The sequence below is a fragment of the Mya arenaria genome, chromosome 17 (genome assembly GCF_026914265.1).
Source record: "Mya arenaria isolate MELC-2E11 chromosome 17, ASM2691426v1".
NCBI lineage: Eukaryota > Metazoa > Mollusca > Bivalvia > Myida > Myidae > Mya > Mya arenaria.
This window is the reverse complement of record NC_069138.1, coordinates 12,841,284-12,854,275: the sequence shown is the minus strand read 5'-3', so window position 1 is coordinate 12,854,275 and position 12,992 is coordinate 12,841,284. Positions and strand designations below refer to the sequence as shown.

General features: G+C 34.9%; 1 protein-coding gene across 3 annotated transcripts in view; it reads left to right on the top strand.

The window, feature by feature from the left end:
• LOC128223860 (glycosyltransferase 25 family member-like) overlaps positions 1 to 12,992 on the top strand; it is a 47,398-nt gene that overhangs the window by 15,714 nt on the left and 18,692 nt on the right. For all 3 annotated transcript variants that reach the window (XM_052933289.1, XM_052933290.1, XM_052933288.1), the window contains exons 8-10: positions 8,994 to 9,035; positions 9,760 to 9,836; positions 11,661 to 11,767. In XM_052933289.1, the coding sequence (XP_052789249.1) occupies positions 8,994 to 9,035; positions 9,760 to 9,836; positions 11,661 to 11,767 (226 nt within the window). The remainder of the gene's footprint in view (positions 1 to 8,993; positions 9,036 to 9,759; positions 9,837 to 11,660; positions 11,768 to 12,992) is intronic.

Below are 12,992 nucleotides of genomic sequence, written 5' to 3'. Positions count from 1 at the left end.
TTTTAAAATAAGGCTTTTATTGAATCTCATTTGTAACGCTATTCATAATTGTGAACTTCAAAAACAATATTTGAGCATATATCAACATTTGTTGAAGGGTTTCAGCTGTCAGTATGTACTCTTAATGATTTGCCAGGCTTTATTTCGTCATACAAAAAAGTGCTTTTTACAAAAACAAAACAGCGTGTCCCTGTAAATAGACAACAGTTCTGGTTTCTTCGAAGTTAGTTGATTTTAGAGCGATTATGGTGATAGGATTACTTATTCACTAATAACTGTCTGATAAATTAAATAATATAGCTTTTTAAAAATTATATAAAAATATCTATGATTGCCTGCTTATGATTAGCTCGATTGTTAGGTAAAAATGGATGCGTAACTTTTTACCCCCTCAGGACTCATTTTCGCTGACAAGGTCACAATTTCATTATTGTCTGACAAAGAAAAGTACAAGGCCTTAAAAAATACATTTGGTTCAGGTAACCCAACCCTACCTACAAAATACCCGTCTAATACCCAGTCATTTACGGTAGGCAACAATCCTACCGTTTTTATAGTCGGTTGGTTAAAAAAAAATATATATATAATTTTCATTCTTTGAGTGTGTTTTAAATTGTTGTTTAAAACATTTAAAGCTTTATACTAAAGATAACTTTAACAACATTCTCCAATGATGAAAATAATGATCTTATATAAAGCCTAATAATTTTTGTATATTTATTTTTAAAAAGCCTTCCTTCCCTACCTGATTTTAAAAAGGACATTACCCTAATCAAACCATTTTTTTTGGCTTAACCATCCCCTCAGTTTTTAAGTTTATTTCGGTGACCATTAAGAAATCACATCATTACTTGAAGATTATGTAAGCAGTCTTTAAAGTTCATCATTTTCACTAGTTAAAAGTACATCATGAAAATATCTCCAATAATTGCAGCTTATTTGGACACATGAATGAGAACCATGTAAGATTTCTTTTCATGGGAGCATTATTACATAATTTCGCATTTATCAGAAAACTTTCATTTCGTGTCGTGAGTTTTGAAGTTGATTAAAAAGCGCACAATAAAAGGTTGAAGCAAAAGATGTTGTTGTTTTTTTTGATACCAAGCATCATCACGTTTCTCATTTGATTTTTATGATTGAAACCAAAAAATGTGTATGATAAAGGTTCAGAAAAAAATACTGGCAATATTTTGGGCCTTTTTTACTGGAGAAGGCTACAAAGTTGTTAATTCCAAAAACCCATTATAACGGTCAATATTTTTATGCCCCCACAAAGTGGCGGCATATAGGGTTGCCCTTGTCCGTACGTACGTACGTACGTACGTACGTACTTACGTCCCGAAGATTGTTTCCGATCTAATTCTTGAAAACCGTTTGTCCAATCCTCACCAAACTTTAAACACATGTTTGTGACCATAATATCTTGATCAAGTTCGATAGTCATGGAAATCGCTTTAGTCATTTAGGAGTTACGGCCCTTTTTTGCCAAAAATTCCCGAAGATTGTTTCCGATCTAATTCTTGAAAACCGTTTGTCCAATCCTCACCAAACTTTAAACACATGTTTGTGACCATAATATCTTGATCAAGTTCGATAGTCATGGAAATCGCTTTAGTCATTTAGGAGTTACGGCCCTTTTTTGCCAAAAATACTTCAAAAATATATGTTTCCAATCTAATTCTTGAAAAGTATGTGTCCAATCCTCACCAAACTTTACATACATGATTGTGACCATAATATCTTGATCAAGTTCGATAGCCATGGAAATCGCTTTTGTCATTTAGGAGTTACGGCCCTTTATTTGCAAAAAAAGACTTGAAAAATATGTCCCGAAGATTGTTTCCGATCTAATTCTTGAAAACTGTTTGTCCAATCCTCACCAAACTTTTAACACATGTTTGTGACCATAATATCTTGATCAAGTTCGATAGCCATGGAAATCGCTTTAATCATTTAGGAGTTAGGGCCCTCAGATTATCCTGAATAATCATTATGGCTTATTTTCTGTGACAAAAAATCGAAGTGGGGGCATCCGTGTCCTATGGACACATTTCTAGTTTTTTTTTTTCTTAAAAATCCTATGCTTTTTTTCTTTTCTTTTTATCATTGAAACAAATGAGTTCGAAATGAAAATGCATTAAATAAAACAAAAAACTTTGCATCAAACTTGGTCTATAGGAAGAGTTTTGGGAGACCTTTCATGGGATTGTGTTGGGGTTCCTAGGGTCAAGGTCACTGTTACTAAAAATAGAAAAATGGTTGAAACTGAATAACTTTAGTGAGGGTCAACATTTCTTGACCAAACTTGGTCTATAGGTGCAGTTTATGGATACCTTTCATGGGATTGCTTTGGGGTCCCTAGGGTCAAGGTCACTGTTACTAAAAATAGAAAAAACGGTTGAAACTGAATAACTTTAGTTAGGGTTGACATATCTTGACCAAACTTGATCTATAGGAAGAGTTTATAGATACCTTTCATGGGATTGTGTTTGATGTCCATATGGTCAAGGTCACTGTTACTAAAAAAAACAAAAAACAGACACAGGCTGAAGTTCTTCTGTCAATCATTGAAAACCCCAGGTTTCGTCGCATTGCGGCATTTCTTGTTTTATATCTTAATACTGCCTGAAAATTAATTCGTGGAGAAAATCAGTGGTAAAAAATGATTTTGGATCTAATTGTGTACTTTTTTGTTACATATTAACCAGTTGGAAAGATGTACTTCTATAAAAGTACAATAATTTACAGCAAAAATTGAAAGAACCATTATGTCATATTGGCAAAATATGACAATTTTTCCTATTTAATTGTTTTTCTGTGCTCCAAAAAGGGCGGGGTACTCAACAAAGGCCAGGGTGCGCCCAAAAAGCAAGAGTGCTCCAAAAATGGGACAGGGTGCTCCCAAAAGGGAAGGATACTTCAAAAATGGGACAGGGTGCTCCCAAAAGGGCTGTGTGCCCACTAAAATGGGACAGGGTGCTCCCAAAAGGGAAGGGTGCTCCAAAAATGGGGCAGGATGCTCCCAAAAGGGAAGGGTGCTCCAAAAATGGGACAGGGTGCTCCAAAATGGGACAGGGTGCTCCAAAATGGGACAGGGTGCTCCCAAAAGGGAAGGGTGCTCCAAAAATGGGACAGGGTGCTCCAAAATGGGACAGGGTGCTCCAAAATGGGACAGGGTGCTCCAAAAATGGGACAGGATGCTCCCAAAAGGGAAGGGTGCTCCAAAAATGGGACAGGGTGCTCCAAAATGGGACAGGGTGCTCCAAAATGGGACAGGGTGCTCCAAAATGGGACAGGGTGCTCCAAAAATGGGACAGGGTGCTCCCAAAAGGGAAGGGTGCTCCAAAAATTGGACAAGTAGCTCCCAAAAGGGAACGGTGATCAAAAGAGGGGAAGAGTGCTCCAAAAAGGGGCAAGGTGTACTAAAAAAAAGGGGCAGGGTTTCTTTAAAAGGGGCCGGGTGCTAAGGGTGCAAAGGTATTGGACTGTAAAAAACTTTTATATTATAAATTTGACAGATTTAAGTGTTATAAATGTGTTAAATTGAAGTAGCTTCAGGTTTCAATCGCCAAATATATATTTATTATAATCATATAATAAACCTTTAAACAAGAACGAGAAATAAATATTCTAATATTAGTATGTGAGTTAATATATACAGTCGAACACCGTTAGGGCTATTCCAGTAAAACATATGTCCCACCCCAGGAAGGCACTTTCAAAATGGACCATCCCCCTTCAGAAGTTTATTTAATGAGAAAAGAACCCCCTTTAGAATATTTTCTGAGCAAATTCGGACCCCCTTGAGAAGTTTATTTTTTTATACGTCTATATGCAAAGATTATTTGCAATTACTCTTTTGTAACTCTTTGATCAGGTGAGCTATATAGGACCTTATAGCTCACCCTAGTTTCTAAGCCAATCATCACCCAGAGATTTTCAAATCTTTGCTCGAATAGGTTTCATATAAGATCACATCTGCACCCAATAAGTTAATTATTATAACTAGGTCAACAGACATGGCGCGCGCCAAATGAACTTCGAGCAGCCAATGGGCACGCTGTATACGGCCTTGTTCGATGATTGGCTTAGAAACTAGGGTGAACTATAAGTCGGTTACAGCTCATGTAATGGAAAATAACAAAACTTATTACTGGGCTTCGCTTGTAATAAATTTTGTTATTTTCCATTAATAAATTTGGTTATTTTCCATTATATGGACTATAACCTACACACCACGGTTCTCTTGTTTCTTCATATGTTGCTATAAGTGCATATTAAGCCACATGAGGCTGCTTGTTTGTTCCCTTGAATCGGTGTATATTTCTTGAATAAAATTATTTGTTTTGGCCTTAACCTAACAATTGTTTCTTTTATATTCCTATCCAAGTATGGAAATAATTTTGTTATATTTAGCTCAAGGAACTGAAAATTTATATTGAATTAACACATGAACATGACCGACGGAAGATGTGATGTTCTTCCAGCATTTCCAGCTCATTTGTTGGACTAGAATGCTCGCAGGCCAAATGTGGATAACAGACACCTAATGATCCCAAAAGCTCACCATAAGCTAAAGTAATACCTATAAGTTTCATAGAACCATTCAAACATTAAACTATCAAGTGACAATCACTGCAATGTAGAGATGCCATTAAATGGGATCTATACTCCTGTATAACACTGATTTTCAACATCTTTGGTCATTTAAAGGCGGTCGGTTATCCTTACCCTCTGTTCCCGGGTGAACCAATACTAAGCCAAATCGCAGAGGCGGAGGCCTGACTCGAACTCGGAACCTTCAGGTTACTAACCTAGCATATTACCAGCTGTGTCATCGAGGCCTTCATTATTTAGATATTTCAAATTAAATTTGAACAAGAAAATGTGTCCATGGAACACGGATGCCTCGTTCGGCAGTCAGATGGATGGATGAACAGATGGACAAATGTAGGGTCACAAATACAAATATCTTTTTATATATTTAACAATTAAACAAAAGAACTTTAAACAAGTATTAAATCAAATAAACATTTAACAAAAATTATTTTTGAAGAGCATTAACATTTAATATCATATTAATAAAAGAGAATATTATACAATTAATTGTGTTTTTTGGCACATCAACTTAAATGTAGGTCATAATGTGTTTATGTGTATTGTATTGTACAATGTTTTCAAAGGTCATGTACTATAGAGACATGGAAGGCTTGATCGTATAGTAAAGTAAAACCTCAGGCACTTTTGTTCAGCAAATCTTACAAATACAATATCTAAGGCTATCGTAATTACTCAGTCTTTGGCCAGCGTGGCATTCACAGTGTAGACCCTGATCAGACTGCTCCACCAGGAGCAGTCTGATCAGGGTCTTCACTGTTTTCCTCTCCTACAGATCATTTTGTCCAATTTTTAGCATAACAGTTTCCACAATCAATATCCAGAGTGGTCAAAGACTTTGAGTATTTGCGGTAATCAAAAGACCAGTTCTATGTACCGCTGTGAGTAGATCATGAACTATTATATAAGAACTGCACCAAAGATGCACACATATTACATTTACCAGCCAACATACCAATACAGATTGACGCATCAAACCTGATGTACATGACCAATCATCTGAGCAGCTCTGCTGTGGCTGACCTATTTGTTATGATTTGCTTAAAACTTTAACAATATCAGTTTAAATCAAATTAACACTCGCAAATAATAAAGAAATAAAATCACAGAAAAATAAATATTAAAAAGATATAAAACATAATGTAAATAAATTTCAATTCACACAATATAAACCACTTTAAAAATAATGATATGCTACCATTGGACTTTTTAATAAATATTATAAAGCAAAAAAAGAAAACCTTATGCTATGATTCTGGAATGAATAAATCAACAACCCAAATATAATTCCAACAATAAAATAATATCAATAGACCAATTATTATATGCACTCATTCCGGCTTATGTGCGACATTAACAACATGTAAACAGAGAAAAAAAAAGTTTTGAATAACTGTTATTTGGGTTCATTTTATTATTGCAATACCTTTTTGGCATTGAAATGTAAATTTTTATGAGTACAACTATTATAGTTTTTTAAAAATGAGAGTGTTTATGAAACCACCAATGCATTTTATTATGCTATTTTCGAGACAATACTAATGGGCATGATGCAATAACACAAACAAAACCGCTCCAGTCACAAATTGTTTATTATTATATTTTATTATTGTATATTCTCATCATTTAATACATGGGTGAAAGTGTTTGAAACTGAAAAGCCCGAAATAGCCATGGGAAACTGCATGGATGAAAAACAAAATCATGTATTAATGCAACAAAGTCCACAAGTACAAAAAAAATCTGCAGCACCTCCCCATAGGACAGAGCCAAATTTGATTTATATAATACTGTTGCATGACTTTTAAATAGGAGTTGGACAAGACAGAAATAGAAAAGGCTTGGTCTAGTATTTCTGACTCATAATTGGCTAGTGCCCGTGTTCAGAAATACCACCTTTTCCCAGTTAGATAGACAATAAAACTCTGTTACCTGTTATCCCAGTCTTCTGATTAGATCATGCAAATTCTGATGTTCGCTTTATTGTTTAAATCCTAAGCATATATGCCTCTACAAATTCACTAGACATATGCATTATTGACAGTCCGCAAGACACCATTCTCCGTTTCTGGTTAAAAAATTATCTGTTATTCAGTCATTCTATAGTTATTTATAGCAACTTCCGAAACTTTGAAAAATCATTAAAAAATGACGGAAAAACTAAACAGATTGTGTTGACAGAACTTTTCCTATATAGATCTATATGTTGGAAAAAAGATGTGGACAGAAGATCGGAACTGACCGAGAATGTACGATTTACGATAACGGCAAGAACGGTGGATAACGGCAAGAAACTTTCACCCATGTAATTATATACAACCTAAAAATAACTTGTGGTCGAAATGTTAAGGGGACGAAACATTCGGATTTATAACATTTACGCAATACGTACAAATTATGATTTCTAATAAAATTCTAGACAACTGTTGTCAATTTGGTATACTTACCACGAAACGTATCCACACATGCGGCGCAACTATTGGTTTCTAGCCAATTTTGTAGGTTGGTCTTCGACCACGACTTTACAAATTCTGGCGCCTCCGCCATCTTGTTGTCAAGGGACGCAACTTCTTCTGATTTCCGGTACCGCGGAACCGACTCGTAATATCGCGAAAATTTGTATCCAAACCAATTCTGTACACGACGTTCGGTAAAATATGTTATATGGATAAAAAAAACTGGTATTTCACCATCGGGCAGTGAATATAAATGAGCAGATACGGTCAGAAGCAAAAAAGAAAATGACGCCCCCCTATAGAAGCGAAATTGGACTTATCACCACCCCCTGCAGTAGCAAATTAAGAAAAAGACCTACCCCCTACATAATTTCTTTATTTTGCCGTCCTGGGGTGGGACATATGTTTAACTGGAATAGCCCTTATACAGAACACCGTTAATCGGAAATTATTGCTATTTCGAAATATTTTTGAGTGATATTAGATATACAGCTTATCCATAAAACTGTGAGGCCCTGATTGACTTGTTTGACAGTCTATTAATATATTGATATATCAACTAATAGGGCCTCATCGGTCATGTTTTAAATACAGCCAATCCATGAAACTGTGAGGCCCAAATTGACTTGTTTGACAGTCTATTGATATATCAACTAATAGGGCCTCATCGGTCATGTTTTAAATACAGCCAATCCATGAAACTGTGAGGCCCTGACTGACTTGTTTGACAGTCTATTGATATATCAACTAATAGGGCCTTATTTGTCATGTTTTAAATACAGCCAATCCATGGAACTGTGAGGCCCTGATTGACTTGTTTGACAGTCTATTGATATCTTGATATATCAACTAATAGGACCTTATTTGTCATGTTTGGAATACAGCCAATCAACGAAACTGTGAGGCCCTGATTGACTTGTTTGACAGTCTATTTATATATTGATATATCAACTAATAGGGCCTCATCGGTCATGTTTTAAATACAGCCAATCCATGAAACTGTGAGGCCCTTATTGACTTGTTTGACAGTCTATTGATATATTGATATATCAACTAATAGGGCCTCATCGGTCATGTTTTAAATACAGCCAATCCATGAAACTGTGAGGCCCTGATTGACTTGTTTGACAGTCTATTGATATATCAACTAATAGGGCCTCATCGGTCATGTTTTAAATACAGCCAATCCATGAAACTGTGAGGCCCTGACTGACTTGTTTGACAGTCTATTGATATATCAACTAATAGGGCCTTATTTGTCATGTTTTAAATACAGCCAATCCATGGAACTGTGAGGCCCTGATTGACTTGTTTGACAGTCTATTGATAACTTGATATATCAACTAATAGGGCCTTATTTGTCATGTTTGGAATACAGCCAATCAACGAAACTGTGAGGCCCTGATTGACTTGTTTGACAGTCTATTGATATCTTGATATATCAACTAATAGGACCTTATTTGTCATGTTTGGAATACAGCCAATCAACGAAACTGTGAGGCCCTGATTGACTTGTTTGACAGTCTATTTATATATTGATATATCAACTAATAGGGCCTCATCGGTCATGTTTTAAATACAGCCAATCCATGAAACTGTGAGGCCCTTATTGACTTGTTTGACAGTCTATTGATATCTTGATATATCGACTAATAGGGCCTCATCGGTCATGTTTGAAATACAGCCAATCCATGAAACTGTTCTTTTCCCTTTCCATTTATTTATCTCTGAAATGATGACAAACAGCAAAATTAAAATACTAAAAAAAATACCCCAAAAAACGATTGTTGCATGCAGCCCTCCATCGGCAAGGTCTGATTCACATCCCTGAATGGTAATTTTACATATTTACATTGTTTCCCGAGTCATTAAAATGTTATTATCTTTAGATGTGCAATACATTTTATTTTTTTTCAGATGCAGACAACCCAGAAATGGCGCCAGGGGTTGACTATATTAGTATGTAGATGGTTAAACACTGTTTTTTACTGCGGATATTAATGTTTTTAACACCTCTCAAATTCAAAATATTAAAGATGCACTATTTCTCCCAAATAAGATGTATCATAATTAATACAATTGTCTTAATTTGCTGAAAACAATGAATAAATATCGAAACCAATTGTTATTATAAAAGATCTTAGGTGCAGAAAACATGGTATTTCTACCTTATGAGACTACAGTTGATCACTGTAAATATTTTAGGACCCACCAGTCATTTAATATTTGTGCGTTTTCAGCTATTAAATACATGGTTGCAATCTTGTTATCATTATTTGATATTTTCCATAAATGCATTATTTAGGTAGTAGTGAAAGGTTTATCACTCAAAAATTAGACTACAAACTGTTGGTTATCATTGCCCTTGGTGTCACAAACACAAACTCTCTCAATATTGGTCAACATTGAACAATAATGTTTTAAAATGAACTCAAAAATTTGAAAAGCTAAACTGCGATCTGATCCTTTGTCTGCAGTCTTATATCACTGGTTCTCAGACATTTTAGCAAAAATTGTCTTATTCTCAGACAAAATAATAAATAGATTGTCAAAACAGTTCATCTGTGAGAGGGGAGCTTTAATACAGAACTGTTTCCAGGAAGACCTAGATTACCCTTTTATTCATCCAAGTCGGCTGATATGATTAGCCCTGCCTTACTATCAATTTGTCTCTGTCTTTCAGTTGAAGGGCGAGGTTTGATTCCTTCACCACATATCAGTATGCGTTCGGAGGCGAAAGACAGGCTGGGATTTGACAAGGTAGTAATGCCTCTTTCTATCTAATAAAAGGGTGCGAGTCTTCATGTGGTAATGATGTCTGCCTCCTGCCAAATATCCATAGTCTAGTCATTACACACTTGACTGTCAATCCAGGGGTCCCAAATTTTATTCCCCGCCTCAGGGACGTAGGACTTAATGGAAGCCCCTGTGTGACAGCTTTACACTGGTGCATGGTAAAGAACCATGATTGCATTAACCAGGGTTACATTCTGTCTGTGCACAATGCTCCAAAAACCTAACATGACAAACAATCTTATCGGAGCACTTGCCAATTGGGCATTGCCCAAGTGTGAGTATAAATAAACATACACACACACCAGAGGCTGTTGGCTCAATCCTCACCAATGATACCCTCTCATTCCATCTTATAAAGGTAGTGTTTAGAATTGGTTCCAGTTTGACGATCGATAATCGGTTCCACTCAAGTAACTGATTATCGATAGTACAATTGTTTTTTGTTAATACTTTGATTGTAGTTTTATTCTTTTGAAATAAAATGAAATTCTAAATTATGCATATGTGATACGTAAGTTTGAAATTATTTGTTATGTTATACCATACATGTGACTCTACCGGTGGTAGGTAAAATATACCGCTTTTGAGACCCTTCGAACACCATACCGCTTTCCAGACAAAATCTACCGATATTTTGAGCTTTTAAAAAAACTTCAAAATTATATGAAATTGGCCTTAAATTTTCTTTTAAAAACTCTATCAACCATGCTGAAATACCATATAAATCTGTCACTTTAAAGAACATGGTGCAATAAACAGCTTGTCAAATCTCTTCACTATTTGGCCAAGATCGTTGCTAGGTTACCAGTACGGTACAAAAAAACATTAATCAGCATTCTTTGTTAATTGGCATCCTACTAATCAGCATTTTTGTAAACATCAAAGACATTATAAAACTGTAAAAACACTAAAGAAAACAACATTTCCAAGGTGTTACTAATTATCTACAGTGTATAAAATTTTACGACATTTTGGCGAGAAAATTTACAGACACAATTCTGCAGTCATCTGCACTTACACTCCGGCCAGTTTTGGCAGTCTGATTTGATATTTTATCAGCTCTTCTGAATATAAACTTGTTTTTACAAGTCAGAGGTAATATCCGTCTGTTTCTCAATCAAAAATAGTAACATTATGACAACTCTCTTAACCATGACGTATTTTATGCGTATTTTTCAAAAATCTAAAAATAGTAACAAATATCAAGTTTTTGTTGACATTGTTTACATCATTGTTTTTGACTTAAGATTAAAGGAATTAGAAATTCTACCGCTTTTGAGACCTTAATCTACCTCTCTGTCAGTGCAAAGGTTCACATGTCTGGTTATACGTTCAGTGATATTTTTAGGCTGTTTACCCTTGCGAAAAAAATCCATTTTTCCCCAAAAATTATTAATTTTCCCAATTTGATAAATGCACATTATGTAAGTGAATAAAAAAGCAATGAATTTCTTGAAAAGTTAACAAAATCTTGACAACACTAACTCTTTCACAGCATTAAGTATGCATAAAAAGGTGAAAACATGTATATAAAATTGCCATTATATATGCTATTTTGATCTGATTTTGTTTTTTTGCCAATCTGGACTTTTTTCCCAATTTACAATGCCCAGGACCTGGTGGTAAAAATATTTCCAAAAAAAATCACTGACGTTATATGTTATGATGTTGTTGCTTTCATTCATATTGTTAACAATGATGCAAGTGGTACTGGTAACGTTGAAACAGGGTCAGTACTATCATTCACCTATACGTGGTATCAGACACTGATTTATTTTAACCTTATAGGTTTACATGGTAAACCTAGAGCGGCGTTCTGAGAGACGCACGAGGATGATGCATGTTTTTGACGTGCTTGGGATTGAAGCTGAATGGGTGCCAGCGGTTGATGGAAAGTAAGTTACAAATTGCTGTCAATTGTTTTGAGAAATGATAAAACTGTAAAAAAATGTTTTGTATAAATTTATATCATAAATGACGTTGCCATCTTGAAATGACATTTTTACCATATATTTTTGATATAATATGAATTGAATTTTACTTTCATGATTATTCAATGCAAAATGTATTAAACTTGTTTGATGAACTCGGTATTGAATGACCATAATTGTAATAATTTTTAAATATTTTTTAAATTTCAAAATGTCTTTTTGTTTCATACAGCATACAAATTTTCAACAGCACTTTTATTTATCTTGATTTTTTGATAATATGTGACTGCATAATAAAATATAATTTTAAATCTTACAAGTGCACATTCAAATCAAATGATTAAAATTATTAAATATTAAATTGTATGTTATGTATTAAATATTTTGATTACTGACTGAAAATGCTGTATGTATGGAATGTTTTGATAACTAACTTATTTTTTAAATATAACTGATAATTTCATAGTTATTATTTAATTGTTTTTTTGAATTTATAAACCGTTAATGCACCAGTCAATTGTAACCAAGGCCCCCCCAGGTCCGGGGGTATACCGGGGACAGCCGGGGAAATGGGCCGTGTTTTTACCTTCCATGTGGCCCCGCAGTATCGGGTGTATGCGGTGGTTTTATGTTCACATAAATATAGCGGGGCATGGGCCTTACCTAGGGTCCCTGGGGTGCGGGGGCATTTTGCGGAGATTTAACCATCTGTATGTCTCCGCAGGGCGGGATTTTACCTGGGGTTGGCTGGACTGAAAGTCAAAGTCCCCGCTATTCCCCAGACCTGGGAAGGCAGTGGTTACAATTGACTGGTGCATAAATAAGATCTGGGTCTTATAGTTATTATGACATCATCAGGAAATATGACATCATATCCTGTGGCTAAAAATAGAATTGCAGGGCCAATGGTGTGATGTGATTTTAAACTCAATGGTATTTTTAATTGATGCTTCTTGTTTTAAAAATAGCATATTTGACATGAAAAATCAAACTGAGAATTATAACAAATCTGACCCGTTTCAATTTGAGTTGTTAGGTGAGATCTGGCCTTGACTTCATCATGGTATTACCGTTGATGATTTAATGGCTTACAATAATTTTCAAAAAATGAGTTTTATGTAATTAAAGTAAGCAAGCATTATTTTTTTTATTTTCAAATTATGACATTACTCATTAAGTTTAAATATTT